Source organism: Piliocolobus tephrosceles, chromosome 1, assembly GCF_002776525.5.
Source record: "Piliocolobus tephrosceles isolate RC106 chromosome 1, ASM277652v3, whole genome shotgun sequence".
Classification (NCBI taxonomy): Eukaryota; Metazoa; Chordata; class Mammalia; order Primates; family Cercopithecidae; genus Piliocolobus; species Piliocolobus tephrosceles.
Window position 1 is genome coordinate 29,213,326 of NC_045434.1, and position 23,394 is coordinate 29,236,719.

General features: G+C 35.6%; 1 protein-coding gene across 2 annotated transcripts in view; it reads left to right on the top strand.

Annotated features, from left to right (window-relative positions):
* Nucleotides 1–23,394, top strand: part of SUCO (SUN domain containing ossification factor) — an 80,825-nt gene that overhangs the window by 49,146 nt on the left and 8,285 nt on the right. The window contains exons 16-22 of one of the 2 annotated variants that reach the window (XM_023207169.3): nucleotides 4,454–4,522; nucleotides 5,303–5,393; nucleotides 8,229–9,395; nucleotides 10,458–10,545; nucleotides 19,284–19,388; nucleotides 21,607–21,761; nucleotides 22,233–22,324. In XM_023207169.3, coding sequence (XP_023062937.1) covers nucleotides 4,454–4,522; nucleotides 5,303–5,393; nucleotides 8,229–9,395; nucleotides 10,458–10,545; nucleotides 19,284–19,388; nucleotides 21,607–21,761; nucleotides 22,233–22,324 — 1,767 coding nt within the window. The remainder of the gene's footprint in view (nucleotides 1–4,453; nucleotides 4,523–5,302; nucleotides 5,394–8,228; nucleotides 9,396–10,457; nucleotides 10,546–19,283; nucleotides 19,389–21,606; nucleotides 21,762–22,232; nucleotides 22,325–23,394) is intronic. The other variant, XM_023207168.2, reaches the window with a different exon arrangement.

A 23,394-nucleotide genomic window follows, 5' to 3' on the forward strand; every position in this document is an offset into this window, starting at 1 on the left:
TGTGCTTGTCACTTTTTGCTCTTAGTGAATTGAATTGCTTGAATTCCAATGTCAGTGTGAACATTGAGTTTATAACTTTTTTAGATATTCGACCAGTAATCTAAATACTTAAGTTGATGTTTTGTGTAGCCACAGTATATGGAGTTAAAATCACCTCTTTCATCTCTCCTTTTAGCCTTTTCTTTCTTTCTTGCCTTCTTCCCCCTCCATAGAAGAGTAAAGACTTCAGTGGACTTTCTAGGGAATGGGAAAAAGAGTGTTAAAAATACCTGTAGAAGGAAAATCTTTCGTGATTACAAAGTAATATTCAACTTTGTTACATATCAGTTCAGTATATTTTGTTTTACTTTATTGCTAGGCTTCTGACTTTCTAGATATTAGTGATTACTTTTAAATAGGATTGCTAGCTATCCAGTTACTAATGTAAAAGTCAGTCTCATTCACTGCTATGTGATGTAATTTTTTAGGAGTAAAAGAAATGTCTTATCTGTCTGGATATTAATGTTTTTGTTTCCCTTAATTTGCATTCTGTATGTTACATAGTAGACATTATTCTGTCATTTATGTAGCTCAGTAAGTTGAATTAGCTATTTTCTGGGGTCAGAAAATATTATTTTCTGTAATCAATTAATTACAAATAGAATCTTGTTTAGATACTTCTGTTTGGATTTTTCTCCTTGAAGGTATATCAGTTAATTTTCCTTTTACAGAACTCTGGGAGGGCAAGATTATCTTCCAGTGTTCTAGGCATTGAAAGAATTTATACAGAGAAATAAGATGGGTAGTAGGATGTCAGCTGAGTCTCTAAAATGAGATTTAAAATGATCTCCACCTCCTGAAGTTTTAGAACAAGAGAGGCAGTAAGAGCTGAATGATAAGACTTTATTGTTACAAAACTTTATAGACATGGCCTAACACTACCGCCTTCTGTATCTGTGTCCTTCTACTCTTCTCTGAAGAGTTTGGGACTGAATTAGCTATAGCCTCCAAGGTGGTATAACTTGAAGAAGTAAATAATAAAGTGGAATCAGAACCTAAGTAGTTCTGATTCAAAGAACTGTTCTTTGGCACAAGAATGTCTGAATTTGACTATAATCATCACTGCTTTCTGAATTAGCTTGAAATTAGCTCATTTTGAAAGTAGTTTTTTTTTCTTGTTTTTAATGTGTACATAGTATCCACAAGCTAGAATTCTTTGTCTTTAATCTTAATAGAAACTCCTTTTTCTTTTTGCTATCAAGTAGTTAGTAGTTATAGGAAATATGTCACCGGAATACTTTGCCACTGCTGAGAGTTGGATATCAAAGAGCATGCTCACTGCATATTTAAACATTCTTGATATTATATAATTTACTTAACTGCTAAAAAGGGGGAAGCTGTTATCTTAGAGCAGCATTCTTGGCTTTGTGTGTATGCCTTCCTGATTCTTTTGTTTATGTTCTTGAACTAAAACATTCAAATCTGTCACATCAACAAGATTTCTCCATAGCACTCTGATTTTCTTGTTCTTTGTCATGTGAATTTGCCAGACCTCTGCCCGCTTTGATATTGGCGCAGGCCTGCCTTTGCTCTTAAATATGTGTTTTTTGTTTCTGTTAAAATCACTATATTTGCTAAAGGGAGATAGGTGCATGTGCATGTTTAAGAGAACATGTAGTTTTTACTTTTTAAGTCAAAGTGTTTTTTTTGTGGAAAAAATGTAGATCCTAGAAGGACCATTTTCCTAGAAAATGTGGGCATGCTTCATAGGTAGTACACATAGGAAGAAGTCTTTTTTTGTTGGTTTATCTTCTGTTGTATCATATAAACTCTTCAACTTCAGCAGTCTGGACAAATGTTTGTTTTCTTTATCAAAAAGAGCCATTGGAGCACTGAAGACTGAGTAAATAATATGGAGATATTTGATCTTTAGGACCGAATAATAGGAGCATTTTATTCCTAAAGGAATGAGGTGGGATGAATAAGTTGCCCAATTCAAAAATTCAAAAGTTGACTAATCCAGGAGAAATTAGGGACTTTTATCTCTAGTTTGGCAATTATATTCAAAGATGTTATTTTAGTCTATTCTGAAGGTTTTTTAATGGCCAGATAATCATGATGTATACAGACCCTCATGTGTTTGTATACAAATTGAACGTAGAATAGAATATTCACAATTCTGCTTTCTCTCAAAAAAGATACATTAGGCAATGTTCTGTAAACATGGGGAAATTATTTTAGGTTAAATGGACTGAGAAGAAATTTGCTACATTTTGCTTTTGTTACCAGGTTTCCTGAAATGATGATAATAAATAATATTTTTAAAAGGGTGAATAGAAGGGTCTTCTTTATTGTAGGTACTGGTGTTAAAATTTAGGTTCAGAAATAACACTGTAAGGCTGCTTTCGTTACACAGATACATTGTCTTCTTGAATTGTTTAATAATGAATGTCAAAAAATTTGAAATCTCAGATAAGATCTCACTTTGAAACACAAAGTATATAAACTGTTGATTGCACAATTTGAGTTTTGTGAAGCAGTCGGTTTTGACTGTAGGTGACAGTCTATAAAGGTGGGGGATCATAAATAATATTGCAGTATTGGTTGGCATTATAAAGGGTATATGAGGAAATAACAGTTTCCATTCCAGACTTCTTCTTGATTTGTGAGGGAATATAGAGTTTCCATTTTTGTTATCTCATACTGCAGCATCTCTTTAGCTTAAGTAAGAATCAAGGCCACTTCTGTTTATCAGTTTGCCAGGTCAAAGGACAATATTAAAAATGTTATTTAAGCATTTTAAAATGGCAAATATCGAACCTTTGTGTGTTATACTGATGATAGAAACGACGTACCACTACCCTGTTGACTTTCAGCGTATACACTTATAATTTTGTGAAGATCAACATTATAGCTGATTCCTAGCTATCACTTTAAAACAGTTTAAAATCTGCTACTACTTTCTCCCATCCTAAAGCATATATTTACAGGATGAGCTCCAGGCAGCACTCTTTGGTTTACTTGCAACCTTCTTAATGTAGTAGATTTTTCTCTCTTAGATCCTTTTCTACTTTTCACATCTCTGGTTTTCATTGAAAAAGTGATGAATACTCTGTGGATCGCTTTTAGGAAAGGAGATTAAGACAGAAATAATGTATGATGATTAATATGTAGCTCCTGCCAGATCTTAGTATTTTAATAGTAGGAGTACCTGATACCAAAGAATTAAATTCTAGTGGAATTTCAAAGGTTAGATTGGGAATGAAAAGTTAATTTCACTTGAAATTACATCACATTACTGGAAGGAAGGTCTTCTATTCCCAGTACCAGTGTTTTATGGAGTTCTGATATTTTGTTATGCTCATGTATAAATATATCTATGTAGATATTGAGGTTTGTACCACTTTTTCATGTAAATACCCTCCTCAAAAAGAGAAGTAGGGTTAGCAGGTATGCAGATTGCTTTTTTACAACACTTTGTTTTTTTATGACCTTGACTTTTCATTAATCTGCCCTATCCCTGGCCCCAACCAATTAACTAAAGAATTTGTATGCTTTATGATTTAAAAAGATTGCAGTTTTGGCCAATGAGTTTTTTAAAGTCATCAAAGAAATTTGATTATATGCAATATCAATTTAGAATTTAACCATATTACTGTAGATAAGATAGGCTAATCGTTGAAAATATTTTCTGCTTTTTTTGGATAATCTCTGTTTTGTTTTACCTGTGATAATCACATAATGTAGGAAAAGCATTTGCTTTTTTATTTTAAACTGTAGAGAATTTTTAAAGAAAAATAGGTTTTTCTGTAAAATAAGAATTTTGATCATCACATTTTCTCACTGTCCCAGTACAGACTGTATGTTGAGTTATACTTGAATTTATAATATGCTGAAGACAGTGTTTTGGTAAAGTGTCTAGGGAAGTTTTACAAGAAAAGTATATTTATGGCCGGGCGCAGTGGCTCACAGCTGTAATCCTAGCACTTTGAGAGGCTGAGGTGGGCAGATTTCCTGAGCTCGGGAGTTCGAGACCAGCCTGGGCAACACAGTGAAACCCTGTCTCTACTAAAATACAAAATATTAGCTGGGCGTGGTGGCATGTGCCTGTAGTCCCAGCTACTCGGGAGGCTGAGGCAGGGGAATTGCTTGAACCTGGGAGGCAGAGGTTGCAGTGAGTCGAGATTGCTCCATTGCGCTCCAGCCTGGGCGACAGAGCAAGACTCCGTCTTCAAAAAGAAAACTATATTTAAATATAAAGTTCCTTTTGAACATAAAAATTTAGATACATGCTTTACGCTTTTGGCTAAAATTTATTTGTGTCCTATATTGGACTTTAGTTGTGAGGTAAATACAAAAGTAACCAGTCAAAAAATGCAAAAGATCATTCTAAATGATTTTTTGACTATCTGATATTAATTTATATTAGAATATTTAGGTATTTGGTATTTTTTCTGATTGAATTTTGTTTTAGATGCCATTCTAAATATGGTGAATATTGCTGCTAATATTCTGGGAGCAAAAACTGAAGACCTGACAGAAGGTACCTAATCATTTTATGGGTCTTTTAAATAGCTGGTACTCCAGGGGTCCTTATGTTTAGGAAAATCAAGTAATGAGTTAAGAAAATTTGATTTTTTACGTTTAGAAATATAGAAATAATTCAGAGGAACTTACCAATCTTTATTATTCATTGTTTATTTGAATTTCACACTTCTTTTTTATAAAAGGATACTGTCTATATAAAACTTATGAATTTGCTTTTTGACTTCTCCTGGCTCTAATATTAATAACAATGATTTTATTTATTATATCTTTGCTGAGATTTTGATGTCCTAATGGTACTTCAAGTATATTATTCTTTCATGTGTTAAATAGCTACTTGATTTACAAAGCCATCTTTTCCTTAGAGAGTGGCAAATAAGAATATTATTGGCAAGAAGAAACAGTCTTGCCTTTTTGTTTTTTTAAAAATGCTTAGATCCAGGTGAACACTTAAAATGACTCATTTATTTCCTCTCATTCTCTTCAACAACTCTTTCAGTATCTAGAAGGCATATTAATCACATAAGGTTACACAACATTCATAGTCATCTGACTTGATTTAATTATCTGAGAAATTGAGAAACAATATATATTACTTGTCGTGATCTTATATGATCATTTCTTCCTAAAAGAACTTTGATTTTTTAAGAAAAGTCTGCAGTAGCAAACCAATTTGGCTTTTTTCTTCTCTTCCAAGAAATTTATTTGTTTTAGTAAAATATTTTCATGGTACAGCTTTTAAAATTGAACTCAACATTGGGCATCTTTCTTAAAATAGGAAATAAAAGTATATCTGAGAATGCCACTGCCACAGCTGCACCTAAAATGCCTGAATCAACTCCTGTTTCAACTCCTGTTCCATCTCCTGAGTAAGTTATAATGTGATATTAAATAGAATTTTATTGCAATGCAGAGCTAAGTATATTAGTATAAAAAAAGGAACTTGTGATTTGTGTATGAAATGATTACCTGTAGAGAGCTCTGAATCATAGGATAGACATTCTGTGGCCACTTAGAAAATCTTTGAGTTGCTTCTTCCCATTAGTGTACATGCATACTGGGAATATAATTCAGATCAAACTTTTTTGGGGGGGGAGTATTATATATTACTTTCATTATTCACAACAGTGACTCTTTTCCATATTGCAAATAGTTGACCTTACTCTGCAAGTATAGGCTTGAAGACAAATTTTAAAGGCCCCCCCTTTTTTTTTATTAAGTTCAAGTTTAAAAGCATTGATCTGTGGTATCCCTAGAAAGCTACCAAAATACGTAGAGCAGTGGTTCTTGAATAATGTGTTTGCCACACAGCAAGCTCTTAAGTGTTCCATTTCTCTGAATCATGTAGGCCTTTCCCCAGGTTGCAGTGGGGCCACTTTGGGCAGGGATATAGCTAAATAGGTAATAGATATAATATATACTCATTTTTTGTCTTTTCTGCCAGAGGTGGTTACTTTGTTGGTACCTCTACTTCTTATCTATAATAAATAATAAGCTTCTAATGATTTGGATAATCAGGTAGTTACTGTAGACTTAATTTATATATATTTCATTAGATACACTCCCTATACAACTTTGCAAGTCCTTTATCTTAGAACAACTCTACTTAAGAGTATAAGATACTTGAATATGAACCGCTTAGTTCAAGATAGTATGTAATGAGACCTGCAGTGGGTATGCTTTGAACTGCAATTCCTGAGAACTATACTATTTCAAAAATGAGATTTTGATGCTTTGAAAGGCATAGTGAGAAAATTATATTATCCTGTGTTAATCCTGAAAATTACTGGAGATATTTATTGGGTGATTAGAGAGAAAATATAGCATATGTGTTATTGATTCCTAAAAGGACCTAAGAAATCTATTGAGGATAGAGACATTCTTGGTGTTTCTAATTATGTGGAGCTGTAATTGCTGTTCCTGATTTGGTAACTAGGTTTCTTCAGTTAACAACACACTATGTCATATTTTTCAAAACTAAATAAAACTAATTTGGTTATATATATATATATGTATACATTTTAATACACATACATATATGCACAAGTAGATAGGAATATTTGTTGAAAGCTATAGTCACAGGCCATTGTAGCAGTTTTTATTTTTCCATATTAGTTTTTAATAGATACCTTTCCATAATTTTTTATTCAGTATTTCTTCATGTTTGTCTTAAATTCTTTTTAATGCTTTTGAAGCAATCTTTTGAAGCAAATACATGAAAATGAAGGAATCCATGATAGGATGTCACTGTTAAAGTTATGGAAAGCCAACTTACTTTCTTTTCCTAGGTTTTAGTAAGATTTGCCATGTGAATTTGAGAAAAAAATTTTAAAGTATATTTCTAATTACAGTGTATAATGATGGTATATAACATCTATATTCAGTATTTTTTACCAAATTCAATCTAATTTTTCTCTCTCCCCTTCTTCAAACATTACTTCTTTTTACTGTCATAAATTATTTGATAGAAAAGCAATATATTACTTGAATATGTAAGAAATATTATTAGAGACTAAATATATATGGCTATAAATATCTTTTTATTTACCGAAGTGTAGTCTAATTATGTTTTAATTTGGTCCATTTTAATTTGGTTTTACTACCAAAATGGAAGTCTACCTCATAGATACTGTCTATTTTATTACTTTATTCTGTCTTTCCTATTGTGACATTAGTGTTTCTTTGAAGACATTTCCTGGCATGCTTAGTAATTTTTCAGAATGGGAAAAATGTGTGTTTGAGTGTAATTATTTTTGGTATTTAAATTACCATATTTTTTCATATTGGACCTTTTATGTATAAGGCTACACCCAGTAATTAACTATCTTTATCTTGGAAGGAATCACAAGCATTATAATTTATAACACTGTCCCCATAAGCTGCATCCCCCCACTCTCCTGTATGCCACATACATACTCCACAGCCTCAAAATGGGATAGAATATTAATAGTGGTGCTAGTAGTTTAATAACAGCACTATTAGCGTATCATAAGCCAGAATTGTTATTAAAGTGGTTAAGTATTTGGCTTTTAATAATAGAAGATTAGCCTAGATGATAGCAAAATTATTTTAAGGAGGGAGATATGTTTCTTGTCCTTAAAGTAGATAATCCTATGTTTGTAGGGGTGTGTGTGTGTGTGTTTAATGCTGCATTGGAGTTCCTCAAATCATTCTTAGAAAAATTATGTTTGAGAAATCTAGCTGCCTTTTGAAAATAGGGTATTCAAGTACAAAGTGCACTCATAAGTATTAAGAATCCTAGATTTTAGTTCTAGCTCTGGACCTTGTTTAAGCTAGCTTATTAAGCTAGCTCTTAGTTGACTTACTTTCTGATGTATGAGGGATAGTGAAGCTTGTAAAGATTCAGTGAATATCTGTGAGAGGAAAGGTACACTATACATTCAGTGAATGGAAGTATTCACTTAGAAACAATTCTTAAACAGATTAAAAGAAAGCAAGTTTGATATGGTAAATATGGTAAATATGCTGGCTAGTCACTTGATTGTAGTATTTCTGTTATTTCTGAGCAGTATTTGTTTTTATAATAAAAATGTTTTGGAGGTGGAAAATTTATCCAAAAACAACTTAAATTTCTTCTGTATTTACAACCTTTAATCTTATGTATGGATACATTTATTTTTCTTAAACATATTTCAACTTTAGACTTCTAAGTAAGTGATTTATGATTATGTATGTATTTCTAGGTATGTAACCACTGAAGTACACACACATGACATGGAGCTGTCAACACCAGATACTCCAAAAGAGAGTCCCATTGTACAATTAGTTCAAGAGGAGGAAGAGGAGGCAAGTCCATCTACAGTGACCCTTCTGGGCAGCGGTGAACAGGAAGATGAGTCATCACCCTGGTTTGAGTCAGAGACACAAATATTTTGCAGTGAACTGACCACAATTTGTTGTATTTCTAGTTTTTCAGAATATATATATAAATGGTGTTCAGTTAGAGTTGCTCTTTATTGGCAGCGCAGCAGAACTGCTTTGAGTAAAGGAAAAGATTATCTTGTGTCAGCTCAACCACCCTTACTACTTCCTGCAGAATCAGTAGATATTTCGGTATTGCAACCTCTGAGTGGAGAATTGGAAAATAAGAATATAGAAAGGGAAGCTGAAACTGTTGTTCTTGGTGATTTAAGTAGTAATATGCACCAAGATGACTTGGTGAATCACACTGTAGATGCAGTTGAACTTGAACCAAGCCATTCTCAAACTCTTTCTCAGTCTCTTCTTTTAGATATTACCCCAGAAATCAATCCTTTGCCTAAAATAGAAGTATCTGAATCTGTTGAATATGAGGCAGGACATATACTATCACAAGTGATTCCCCAAGAGAGTTCTGTTGAGATTGATAATGAAGCAGAACAGAAGTCTGAGAGCTTTAGTTCTATAGAGAAACCGTCTGTTACCTATGAAACAAATAAAGTTAATGAGGTAATGGATAATATTATAAAAGAAGATGTGAACTCCATGCAAATTTTCACAAAACTGTCTGAAACAATACTGCCACCAATAAATACAGCCACTGTACCCGACAATGAAGATGGGGAAGCCAAAATGCATGTAGCTGACACAGCAAAGCAAACTTTGATTTCTGTTGTGGATTCTTCTTCGTTACCTGAAGTAAAAGAAGAAGAACAGTCTCCAGAAGATGCCCTTTTGAGAGGGTTACAGAGGACAGCTACAGATTTTTATGCTGAACTGCAAAATTCGACAGATCTAGGATATGCTAATGGAAATCTTGTACATGGATCAAACCAAAAGGAGTCAGTATTTATGAGACTTAATAATCGTATTAAAGCCTTAGAAGTTAACATGTCTCTCAGTGGTCGCTATCTGGAGGAGCTTAGCCAAAGGTAAGCTTTATTATGAATTAGCACAGTCAGCTTCACACAGTGAGTTAAGTAGCGTAGAGTATGTATGACCTGTGATTACAGAAGGAGAGGATTTAATTATCTCATGGTATAATAGAAGTAAGCACAATTTTAGCGAGAGAGAGAAAGAAAGCTACTTGAATGCTGATCAGTGACTTAATTAATTTTTTGTTTTTAATTTTAAAAGTACTTCCCAGTGACAAGACACTTTTATTATTAGGCTGACAACAAGTTTGAATTATCTATACTCACTTTCACCTTTTTTCTGTTGCTTAACTTTAGCCACTTTTTGTGCTTGATTCCCAGAGAGCTCGTGGAAAAAAATGATAGTATCTAGAGACCTTAAAGGTTTTAGTGGAATTTAACCAGATATCGCTTAAGAGTTTAGATAAGTGAAGACAGGGATGGACTGAACTGGGTAACTGGGCACATTTGCAGTTTGCCCTCTTTTAAACAGGTCTCGGCATCCTAGTTCTAGTTGTAATAATTTCTGCTTTTAAGTGCCAGAGACAGTGCCAGTTCATTAAGACACCAGGCATGGCTTTTTAAACCTGTTTATTCTTTTTTTATCCTTTGTGTGTTCATTGTCTGTCCTTAGGGCTTCTCTACCAACATTTTACAAACATCTAGGCACAAGTGTCCAGAGTTCCTGAAACACCACCTTTTCTTACACCTCTGAAATTGAAATGCCACTAATAAGGTGTCACTAAGGCAGTCTTATATCTGAAGTAGGAAATTTTTCTAATCCATACATAGAATTAATTGGCTAATCATGTGTGTGTGTGTTCATGTGTGACATGCTCACTTAGCTACCCCATACCTGCTCTTACTTTTCCCTGCCTCCATCTTCATCCCAAGGGAACCACAGAAATTACTAAATTTTACATAGCAAGAGATACATAGAATTGTATTGCATAGGCCTGAATAAGAGTCACTTTAAGAAAAATAGATTTGTCTCATATATCAAAATCAGAAGTATGTTTCCATTACTAAGTGGAATAAATAAGAAATTAAAGCTAATTTAAACCAATTCTTACTCCATAGGTACCGAAAACAAATGGAAGAAATGCAAAAGGCTTTCAATAAAACAATTGTAAAACTTCAGAATACTTCAAGAATAGCAGAGGAGCAGGTTAGTCTTCTTCATCCCTTATTTACTTGTTATATAAATTTCCACTGAATTCTATAGGATCTCACTGGTAAAGGATAAGTATTGTAGTTTCACTTTTTCCCCCTGCTAGCTGGTGTTTAAGCCTGTTATATTAATATGATGTCATGTTTGGAAAGTTACATAGCTATTAGCATCATTATCTTCTCTAGAGAAAGTTTTCTTATTTATTTATTTTTTTTAATTATACTTTTAAGTTCTAGGGTACATGTGCACAACGTGCAAGTTTGTTACATATGTATACATGTGACATGTTGGTGTGCTGCACACATTAACTCATCATTTACCTTAGGTATATCTCCTAATGCTGTCTCTCCCCGCTTCCCCCACCACACGACAGGCCTCAGTGTGTGATGTTCCCCACCCTGTGTCCAAGTGTTCTCATTGTTCAGTTCCCACCTATGAGTGAGAACATGCGGTGTTTGGTTTTCTGTCCTTGTGATAGTTTGCTCAGAATGATGGTTTCCAACTTTATCCATGTCCCTACAAAGGACATGAACTCATCCATTTTTATGACTGCGTAGTATTCCATGTGTGCCACGTTTTCTTAAACCAGTCTATTGTTGATGGACATTTGGGTTGGTTCCACTTCTTTGCTATTGTGAATAGTGCCGCAATAAACATACATGTGCGTGTGTCTTTATAGCAGCATGATTTATAATCCTTTGAGTATATACCCAGTGATGGGATGGCTGGATCAAATGGTATTTCTAGTTCTAGATCCTTGAGGAATCACCACACTGTCTTCCATAATGGAAGTTTACAGTTCCACCAACAGTATAAAAGTGTTCCTGTTTCTCCACATCCTCTCCAGCACCTGTTGTTTCCTGACATTTTAATGATCGCCATTCTAACTGGTGTGAGATGGTATCTCATTGTGGTTTTGATTTGCATTTCTCTGATGGCGAGTCATGATGAGCATTTTTTCATGTGTCTGTTGGCTGCATAAATATCCTCTTTTGAGAAGTGTCTGTTCATATCCTTTGCCTACTTTTTGATGGGATTGTTTGATTTTTTTCTTGTAAATTTAAGTTATTTGTAGATTCTGGATATTAGCCCTTTATCAGATGGGTAGATTGTGAAAATTTTCTCCCATTCTGTAGGTTTCCTGTTCACTCTGATGGTAGTTTCTTTTGCTGTGCAGAAGCTCTTAATTAGATCCCATTTATTTTGGCTTTTGTTGCTATTGCTCTTGGTGTTTTAGTCATGAAGTCCTTGCCCATGCCTATGTCCTGAATGGTATTGCCTAGGTTTTCTTCTAGGGTTTTTATGGTTTTAGGTCTAACATTTAAGTCTCTAATCCATCTTGTATTAAATTTTGTATAGGGTGTAAGGAAGGATCCAGTTTCAGCTTTCTACATCTGGCTAGCCAGTTTTGCCAGCACCATTTATTAGATAGGGAATCCTTTTCCCGTTTCTTGTTTTTTTCAGGTTTGTCAAAGATCAGATGGCTGTAGATGTGTGGTATTATTTCTGAGGGCTCTGTTGTGTTCCATTGGTCTGTATCTCTGTTTTGGTACCAGTACCATGCTGTTTTGGTTACTGTAGGCATGTAGTATAGTTTGAAGTCAAGTAGTGTGATGTCTCTAGCTTTGTTCTTTTGGCTTAGGATTGTCTTGGCAATGCAGGCTCCTTTTTGGTTCCATATGAACTTTAAAGTAGTTTTTTCCAATTCTGTGAAGAAAGTCATTGGTACCTTGATGGGGATGGCATTGAATCTATAAATTACCTTGGGCAGTATGGCCATTTTCATGATACTGATTCTTCCTATCCATGAGCATGGAATGTTCTTCCATTTGTTGTGTCCTCTTTTATTACGTTGAGCAGTGGTTTGTAGTTCTCCTTGAAGAGGTCCTTCACATCCCTTGTAAGTTGGATTCCTAGCTGTTTTATTCTCTTTGAAGCAATTGTGAATGGGAGTTCACTCATGATTTGGCTGTCTATTATTGGTATATAGAAATGCTTGTGATTTTTGCACATTGATTTTGTATACTGAGACTTTGCTGAAGTTGCATCAGTTTAAGGAGATTTTGGGCTGAGACGATGTTGTTTTCTAAATATACAGTCATGTCATCTGCAAAACAGGGACAATTTGACTTCCTCTTTTCCTAATTGAATACCCTTTATTTCTTTCTCCTGCCTGATTGCCCTGGCCAGAACTTCCAATACTCTGTTGAATAGGAGTGGTAAGAGAGGGCATCCCTGTCTTGTGCCAGTTTTCAAAGGGAGTGCTTCCAGTTTTTGCCCGTTCAGTATGATATTGGCTGTGGGTTTGTCATAAATAGCTCTTATTATTTTGTGATACGTTCCATCAATACCTAGTTTATTGAGAGTTTTTAGCATGAAGGGCTGTTGAATTTTGTCAAAGGCCTTTTCCGCTTCTATTGAGATAATCATGTGGTTTTTGTCTTTGGTTCTGTTTATATGATGGATTATGTTTATTGATTTGTGTGTGTTGAACCAGCCTTGCATCCCAGGGATGAAGCCCACTTGGTCGTGGTGGATAAGCTTTTTGATGTGCTGCTGGATTCAGTTTGCCAGTATTGAGGATTTTCGCATTGATGTTTATCAGGAATATTGGTCTGAAATTCTCTTTTTTTGTTGTGTCTCTGCCAGGCTTTGGTATCAGGATGATGCTGGCCTCATAAAATGAGTTAGGGAGGATTCCCTCTTTTTCTATTGATTGGAATAGTTTCAGAAGGAATGGTACCAGCTCCTCTTTGTACCTCTGGTATAATTCAGCTGTGAATTCCTCTGCTCCTGGACATTCATAGTTGGTAGTCTATTAATTATTGCCTCAATTTCAGAGTCTGTTATTGGTCTATTCAGGGATTCAACTTCTTCCTGGTTTAGTCTTTGGAGGTCTTGGGAGGGTGTATGTGTCCAGGAATGTATCCATTTCTTCTAGATTTTCTGGTTTATTTGCATAGAGTTGTTTATAGTATTCTCTGGTGGTAGTTTGTATTTCTGTGGGAGTGGTGGTGATATCCCCTTCATCTTTTTTTATTGTGTCTATTTGATTTTTCTCTTTTCCTCTTTTTTAGTCTTGCTAGTTGTCTATCAATTTCGTTGATCTTTTCAAAAAACTAGATCCTGCATTCATTGATTTTTTTGAAGGGTTTTTTGTGTCTCTATCTCCTGCAATTCTGCTCTGATCTTAGTTACTATTTCTTGCCTTTTGCTAGCTTTTGACTGTGTTTGCTCTTACTTTTCTAGTTCTTTTAGTTATGATGTTAGGGTGTCAATTTTGGATCTTTCCTGCTTTCTCTTGTGGGCATTTAGTGCTATAAATTTCCCTCTACACATTGCTTTAAATGTGTCCCAGAGATTCTAGTATGTTGTGTCTTCGTTCTCATTGGTTTCAAAGAATATCTTTATTTCTGCCTTCATTTTGTTATGTACCCAGAAGTCATTCAGGAGCAGGTTGTTCAGTTTCCATGTAGTTGAGCGGTTTTGAGTGAGTTTCTTAATCCTGAGTTCTAGTTTGATTGCCCTGTGGTCTGAGGGGCAGTTTGTTATAATTTCTGTTCTTTTACATTTGCTGAGGAGTGCTTTACTTCCAACTGTGGTCAATTTTGGAATAAGTGTGATGTGGTGCTGAGAAGAATGTATATTCTGTTGATTTGGGGTGGAGAGTTCTGTAGATGTCTATTAGGTCCACTTGGTGCAGAGCTGAGTTCAAGTCCTGGATATCCTTCTTAACTTTCTGTCTTGTAGTTCTGTCTAATGTTGACAGTGGGGTGTTAAAGTCTCCCATTATTATTGTGTGGGAGTCTAAGTCTCTTTGTAGATCTCTAAGGACTTGCTTTATGAATCTGGGTGCTCCTGTATTGGGTGCGTATATATTTAGGATAGTTGGCTCTTCTTGTTGAATTGATCCCTTTACCATTATGTAATGGCCTTCTTTGTCTCTTGATCTTTGTTGGTTTAAAGTCTGTTTTATCAGAGACTAGGATTGCAATGCCTGCTTTTTTTTTTTTTTTTTTTTTTTTCCATTTGCTTGGTAGATCTTCCTCCATCCTTTTATTTTGAGCCTATGTGTGTCTCTCTGCAAGTGAGATGGGTCTCCTGAGTACAGCACACTGATGGGTCTTCACTATCCAATTTGCCAGTCTGTGTCTTTTAATCTGAGCATTTAGCCCATTTACATTTGAAGTAAATATTGTTATATGTGAATTTGATCCTGTCATTATGACGTTAGCTGGTTATTTTGCTTGTTAGTTGATACAATTTCTTCCTGGCATCGATGGTCTTTACAATTTGGCATGTTTTTGCAGTGGCTGGTACTGGTTGTTCCTTTCCATGTTTAATGCTTCCTTTAGGAGCTCTTTTAAGGCAGGCCTGGTGGTGACAAAATCTGTCAGCATTTGCTTGTCTGTAAAGGATTTTATTTCTCCTTCACTTATGAAGCTTAGTTTGGCTGGATATTAAATTCTGGGTTGAACATTATTTTCTTTAAGGATGTTGAATATTGGCCCCCACTTTCTTCTGGCTTGTAGAGTTTCTGCCAAGAGATCCACTGTTAGTCTGATGGGTTTCCCTTTGTGGGTAACTCGACCTTTCCCTCTGGCTGCCCTTAACATTTTTTCCTTCATTTCAACTTTGATGAATCTGACAGTTAGTGTCTTGGAGTTGCTCTTCTCAGGGAGTATCTTTATGACGTTCTCTGTATTTCCTGTATTTGAATGTTGGCCTGCCTTGCTAGGTTGGGGAAGTTCTCCTGGATAATATCCTGAAGAGTGTTTTCTAGCTTGGTTCCATTCTCCCTGTCACTTTCAGGTACACCAGTCAGATGTAGATTTGGTCTTTTCACATAGTCCCATATTTCTTGGAGTCTTTGTTCATTTCTTTTTACTCTTTTTTCTCTAAACTTCTCGCTTCATTTCATTTATTTGATCTTCAATCACTGGTACCCTTTCTTCCGCTTGATTGAATTGGCTACTGAAGCTTGTGCATGCATCACGTCGTTCTCGTGCCATGGTTTTCAGCTCTATGAGGTCATTTAAGGTCTTCTCTATGCGTTTATTCTAGTTAGCCATTCGTCTAATCTTTTTTCAAGATTTTTAGCTTCTTTGCGATGGGTTCGAACATCCTCCTGTAGCTCAGAGAAGTTTGTTATTACCGATTGTCTGAAGCCTACTTCTGTGAACTTGTCAAAGTCATTCTCTGTCCAGCTTTGTTCCGTTGCTGGTGATGAGCTGTGTTCTTTGGAGAAGAGGTGCTCTGATTTTTAAAATTTTCAGCCTTTCTGCTCTGGTTTCTCCCCATCTTTGTGTTTTTTTCTGCCTTTGGTCTTTGATGATGGTGACATACAGATGAGGTTTTGGTGTGGATGTCCTTTCTGTGTGTTAGTTTTCCCTTTAACAGTCAGGACCCTCAGCTGCAGGTTTGTTGGAGTTTGCTGGAGGTCCACTTCAGACGCTGTTTGCCAGGGTATCACCAGTGGAGGCTGCAGAATAGCAAATATTGTAGAACAGCAAATGTTCCTGCCTGATCCTTTCTCTGGAAGCTTTGTCTCATAGGGGCACCCGGCTATAGGAGGTGTCAGTCGACCCCTACTGGGAGGTGTCCCCCAGTTAGGCTACACGGGGGTCAGGGACCTACTTGAGGAGGCGCAGTCTGTCCGTTCTCAGATCTCAAACTCCGTGCTGAGAGAACCACTACTTGCTTCAAAGCTGTCAGAAAGGGACGTTTAAGTCTGCAGAAGTTTCTGCTGCCTTTTGTTCAGCTATGCCCTGCCCCCAGAGGTGGAGTCTCCAGAGGCAGGCAAGCATCCTTGAGCTGTGGTGGGCTCCACCCAGGTCGAGCTTCCCGGCCACTTTGTTTACCTACTCAAGCCTCAGCAGTGGCAGACACCCCTCCCCCACCCTCGCTGCTGCTTTGCAGTTTGATCTCAGACTGCTGTGCTAGCAATGAGTGAAGCTCTGTGGGCATGGGACCCTCCGAGCCAGGCGCAGGATATAATCTCCTGGTGTGCCGTTTCCTAAGACCATTGGAAAAGTGCAGTATTTGGGTGGGAGTGTCACGATTTTCCAGGTTCCATCTGTCAGGGCTTCCCTTGGCTAGGAAAGGGAATTCCCCAACTCCTTGTGCTTCGTGGGTGAGGTGATGCCCTGCCCTGCTTCAGCTCACACTCTGTGGGCTATACCCACTGTCCAATAAGCCCAAATGAAATGAACCTGGTACTTCAGTTGGAAATGCAGAAATCACTTGTCTTCTGCCTCGCTGATGCTGGGAGCTGTAGACTGGAACTTTCCTATTCGACCGTCTTGGAACCTTCCGAGAAAGTTTTCTTGAGCATTATTCATAGTACATTGTGTGTGTGTGTGTTAGGTAGAAATGCAGAGGACTTTCCTGCAACTTTGTTAAACTCTAAAATTGTGTGTGTGTGTGTGTGCATTTGTTTTTAATGTAGACAATCTTATTGACTGCAAGTAAGAACAGCTTTGTTTCTTCTTTTTGATCGTCATACCTTTTTATTTTTTTTTCCCTATCTCTTGGCAAGAGTTATATAGTGATGCAACAGGACTGGTAATTATGACCATTCCCCCATCTTGTTGATTTTAAGGGAACTATTCCAATATTGCACCTCTAGTGTGATATGTGTGTTGTCACATAATAAAGAAATTTTATACTTTTCTAAAAGGTTATTTGGGACTAGGGGATGGTGAAGTGAGGAGGCCTTATACTGCAGAGTTTTGTTAGGTACATCTTACTTTCCTATTCATGGCACATTATAAATTGAAGATACACTTTGCAAATATCTTCTCCCAATCCATTACTTGTTTTCTTATTCTCTTTACAGTGTGGTTTGAAGAGCAGAAGCTTTTGATTTGTTGAAGCCCAATATATCAGTTTTCTTCTTGCTCTATGAATCTTTGCCTAATGCAGAATCACAAAGATTTTTTCCTTTGTTTTTTCTGGAAGCTTAAGAGTTTTAGTTTTATATTAGGCCCATGATTCATTTTGAGTTAACTTTTATGTGTTACAGGGTATGGATCAAAGTTCTTTTTGGAAAGTCAGGGTCAGAAGAGCAAAGCATATAGACATCCATTTGTTCTGGAGTCATTTGTTGGAATGAGTGTCCTTTCTCCGCAGAATTTCCTTTGTACATTTGATAAAAATCAGTTAACCATATATATGTGGGTCTGTTTCTGGGCTTTTGTTCTATTGATCTGTTTGTCTGTCTTTAAGGTAATAACACAATGTTATGTTTGTTGTAGCTTCATATTAACATTTTAAGTCAGGTAATGTTAAGTCCTCCAATTATTATTTACAGGATTGTTTTGGCTGTAGTAGTTTTTTGCATTTCTGTATGGATTTCAGGCTCAGCTTGTTAATCTCTACCAAAAAAAATGGAATCTTGATTGGGATTATGTTGATGAATTTATAGATTAATTTGCATAATTGTCATCTTAATATTAAGACTTCTGACTTATGAACACAGTGTTTTATTTAGCTTTCATTAGTTTGAATACAAATGCCCCCTCCTGTGTATTTTCTTTTTGTTGATATGTAACGTCAATGTCTTGTGTCTCAAAGACTTACTGAAGTACTTTTCAACAAAGTTGCATATTAATAGTATTGGAAGTTAATCCTGATTAGAAGTGTTAACGTATTAACTTTAATAGCTTGTCCTTTAAATGTTTATAAATGTCTTGAATTTATCAGAGTCAAATTTAAGTCAGGATTCAAAAGAAATAATTTAAAAAGTCACATTTAGCATTTTGGAAAGATGAGGTAGGATAGAAAGTACCATAGTGGATCACAGTAAGGGAAGTAAGTGAAATCTTTTGCTGTAGTTTTATACACCCTCTCCGCACACAGGTACACAGCTGAGACTTAAAACTTTTTTGAATCAAAATGTAAAAAACTTAGGTCTAGAATAATAGTTATGTAGATATTTCATATAGGGTCCTAAAAGAGTTTTGTATTTCCTTGCCTTCTTCCTGCCCTTGTTTCCTCCTCCCTAACTTTATTAATAAGTTCAGATTTTCAGTTTAAGTCTCCCTAATACAGAGTCATAACTATGAATGCGATGTATAATTCCCTAAAGTATGCATACCAATTATATTATAAACAAGACATCTTTGTTGATTATAAAAGTTTCTAAAATTCAGTGCTGCCTAAAACAAATGGAAAGATAGGCATTTTTGATGCATTTCTTTCATTGGTGATATTTTAGCATTGGTTAGATGAACAATTATAGATATTTCACTGTGTCCCATCCTAAGTTCTAACATAATATGCTATGAAAGAAATTTTTACAACTTGGTTTTGAGCCTACTTTATAACCAAAAACATTCTTCAGAAAATTTTCAGTTTGTCTTTGTGCCAACTGCTTTGCTTTAGAAACGCTAAGTGACTTTTTAAATATTTCTGGTTATGTGCTAGTTTATTTATAGAACCCATGTTAATTTGAAAAGTAATTTACCAACTTCTGTTATACAGTATTTCATGTTGTAGCAGTGAGTGGCAAAAAATAAATAAATAAATAATAATTCTTGTTGGGGAGGGTTAGACACAGTCTCAGATACTTCAAGTATTTTATTTCTAAAATTTCAAAGTTTACTTACTCATTGAGATTCCTATTAATATATTTGTTTTGAAATAATGGAGTTTTTTTAGATTATTTTACTTCAGTTTTTAACGTTAATAGTTTGTAGTTAATATTCAGAGAAAAATAAGTTCCTTTATTGTAGGATCAGCGGCAAACTGAAGCCATCCAGTTGCTACAGGCACAGCTGACCAACATGACACAGCTTGTTTCAAATTTATCAGCAACAGTAGCAGAATTGAAACGGGAGGTAATTGTTACTGCTGGTATTGTGAGACCCAATGCATGTATAGAGATTGTCATAAAGTCAGGCTTGTTAACATGAACATGGTACCTAAAACTTTGACCAAACAGAATTGTAATTTGTAGTGAACTTTTTAAAAAAACAGAATATGGCATTTTTAAGTTTTGGAAATATATTATCATAGTCTTTGTAAAATATGGCTTTCATAATTTAGGCCATACCTATAATATAGGTATGAAACTTCTAGCAGGCCTTTTGTAAACATTGATAGTAGCAACACGTACTTCATTTTCAATTCAAAAAGGCTTATAAAGCTGCTTAAGAAAGCAAAAATTTCATTGATTTAAAACCTTTTTATTGAGCATCTAGCATATGTGAAGTGTGAGCTGTACACACCTAGGTTGTGGCATGTGGTTAGGTAATAGTCCCTGGCCTCACAGGGTTTACATCCTGGGGGAGGGATAGAATACATATAGTAAATAAATAAATAGATGATAATTTCTCCTAGTGATACATACTGTGAAGAAAATTAAATGTGTGTGTGTGTAGGGTGGTGGCAGTAAGGGATGCTACTTTAGAGTGATCTTGGAGAGCTTATCTGAGGAAGGTGGTATTACAACTAAGTACTCAAGAGGAGTTAGCAGCCACACATTGCCTGGAATGATAGCAAACCTGTTTGTAGCAGAACTAGGGCAAAGGACTGGAGAGTAGAAACATTGTAATGTGTTTGAGAGCAGAAAGAAAGCTAATATGACTGGAGCGGAGTGAGTGAGAGAAGTGAAGCTAAGAAATGGGTTCAAGATATTGGCAGAGGCCTTGTCATGTAGGACTTTGTAGACAATTTAGAGTTTGAATTTTATTTGAATCATTGTATCATTGGAAAGTATTAAGAAGTGATATGGATCATGTCATTAATGCTTAGCACTTTGAGAAACTCTCCATTTGTTGCTCTGTGGAATATTGCCTGTTGGGGAACAGCAGGAGCAGAAGCAGACAGGAAATCAATTAAGAGATAATTGCAGGTCAGGCATGATGGCTTTCACCTGTAATCCCAGCACTTTAGGAGGTCCAGGCGGTCAGATCAGTCACGGTCAGGAGTTGGAGACCAGCCTGGCCAACATGATGAAACACCATCCCTACTAAAAATACAAGAAAATTAGCCAGTGTGGTGGCATGTGCCTGTAATCCCAGCAACTTGGGAGGCCAAGGCAGGAGAATCGCTTGAACCTGGGAGGTAGAGGTTGCAGTAAGCCAAGGTCACACCACTGCATTCCAGCCTGGGCAATAGAGCAAGGCTCTGTCTCAAAAAAAAAAAAAAAAAAAAAAGTAATTGCAGTAACCTGGATGAGATGGTGTTGATTTACAGTAGGATTTTTAAAGTGGAGAATAGTGTAAACTTATTGAATTCAGAATATTTTTAAGTTGTAGAAAGATAAGCTCTGAGGAATTAAGGTTGATCTCCAAGTTGTGGGCTTAAATAACTGGGTGGTTGATAGTTCATTTTTATAAGATGGGAAAGACTGGGTAAAAGCACAATTATTTTTTCTCCCTGAGGAGGAGATAGTGTAAATGGAAAGACAGACCAAATGTGACAAAATGTTAACAATTGGTGAGATAGGTAAAGGTGTAAATATATTTATTGTTTTATTTCTAAAACTTTTCCATAGGTTTCACTCCTATAGAAAGAATTGGAATGCTGCAAAGAATTTTTTTTAAATGTCATAGTTTATTTTCAAAGAGCATGCCTTGCATTTCTGGTCTTTGAAGCATATTAAAAAAAAATACTTAAAATGGGCTGGGCGCGGTAGCTCAAGCCTGTAATCCCAGCACTTTGGGAGGCCGAGGCAGGTGCATCACGAGGTCAGGAGATCGAAACCATCCTGGCTAACACGGTGAAACCCCATCTCTACTAAAAAAAAAAAATACAAAAAATCAGCCAGGCTTGGTGGCAGGCAGCGGTAGTCCCAGCTACTCGGAAGGCTGAGGCAGGAGAATGGCGTGAACCAGGGAGGCGGAGCTTGCAGTGAGCTGGAGATCGCACCACTGCACTCCAGCCTGGGCGACAGAGCGAGACCCTGTCTCATATATATATATATATATATATATATATATATATATATATATATATACTTAAAATGATTGGTCCTTTGATTTTTAGATATCAAATCATATTTTTCCTAATATGATTTCCTATGATGATTATTTAACCCTCTTCTTATCTCAGGTTTCAGATCGACAAAGCTATCTTGTCATATCTTTGGTTCTTTGTGTTGTCTTGGGACTGATGCTTTGTATGCAGCGTTGTCGAAACACTTCTCAATTTGATGGAGATTATATTTCAAAGCTTCCTAAAAGTAATCAGTATCCAAGCCCTAAAAGGTAATGTCAGCATTATATTTCACTATTTTTTTACTATGCTTTATATATTTTTGAGAAGTTTTAAGCAAATAAAGGGAGACTGAGGTAATTTATTTCCCTATATGATTATCTTGAAACCAAAACATTAAAAACATCATTGGATAGTAAGATGGTCCTATGTCTAATTTGGCTCTGTAGACTATAATAGAGAAAACACTAATAGTAAGTGCATGAAACCCTTGAAATACTTGGTTGAGAAAGATTCTCAAATGTGGAATTCAAAGGAAGAAGAGAATACATATTTTAATACAGTACCTATTAGATAAAGATCTTTAAAATTTTTTTTCACCTGTATTAGCAACAACTGGAGTGTTAGAGTTAGTCCTGTGTGGTATGTACAGTTCTCAATAACCTCTGTGTAGCCTCAACAAAAGAGTAAATTATAAGTACTTTACTCGTTGTAACCAATATGTATTTTTCTTAATGTGTTAGGTGTTTCTCTTCCTACGATGACATGAATTTGAAAAGAAGAACTTCATTCCCACTCATGAGATCCAAGTCTCTACAGTTAACTGGCAAAGAAGGTAGATTTTTGTGGATATATAATATGTATATATAAACATGAAACTAGCTTCTGTCATAAATATAATGTCAGTGTTGTGTTCATGACCATCTGCAACAAAAAATGGATACAAGTAGCCTTTGTCTTTGTGCTGTGTCAAAGCCACTTTATCATTTTCACATTTTATATTTGTCTTTGTTCCTAAAAGCCCAGAGGGTAGGGAGGGGGGCTTAGTTTAATTAGCAGTTGGTAGCTTTGTTTGCACATGCTCCTGTTTAGAAGTATTTCTTTTTAGAAAGGGATGTTTGAGAAAGTTCAACAGATATGGAAAACCTGAATGTGCTCCCATAGCATCCTGTGCTTTTCTGCCTCCTCTTCTTATACAGGTAGGACCCCTTTTGTCTCTAGTTTAGGACTATGAGGCACTTTCTGAACAAAAATCTCGTCTCTTTTTTTAGCCCCAGAACCTATAATTAGGTTCCATTGTCTAACGCTAAATAAATACATTTAAATGAATGGATGTGTACTGAGTGGATATTTTCCTATTTCAGTATCTTGTAATTAATGCTTATTAAGAGAATTAGAAATTTGTTGTCGTACTAATATTAAAATAACTAAATTACATATTTTATTTAGGAGTGCTTTCTTAATAATCATTGGTTGTAGGATTTAGTAACTGAGTGGCATGTTTCAATTGATTAAATTATTCAAGTAATCATTCCTGGGCTTCACTGGTTTATTATTATTACAAAGTTTTACAGACTTAACCCATTACATCTGTGTTTACTTAAGGCTAGTAAATCTCTTCTTCCTCCTTGCTTTTTTCTTTTTCTTTTGGTTGACATGTCTTTTTATAAGTGAAATTTTTAATTTAAGTACATACAAGAAAGTATAATTATATGTGAAACTTAATGAATTTTCACAAACTGAATACAGCTGTGCAAATAACACCTAAATTAAGAAGTAGAACATTAGCGCCTCAAAAACTTACTTGTGTTCTTTTAGTCACTGCCCATCCTTTCCCAAAATAGCCAGTATTTTGATGTCTAACCATTGTGATATTCACCATGCCATTGACTATAGTCATTTGTT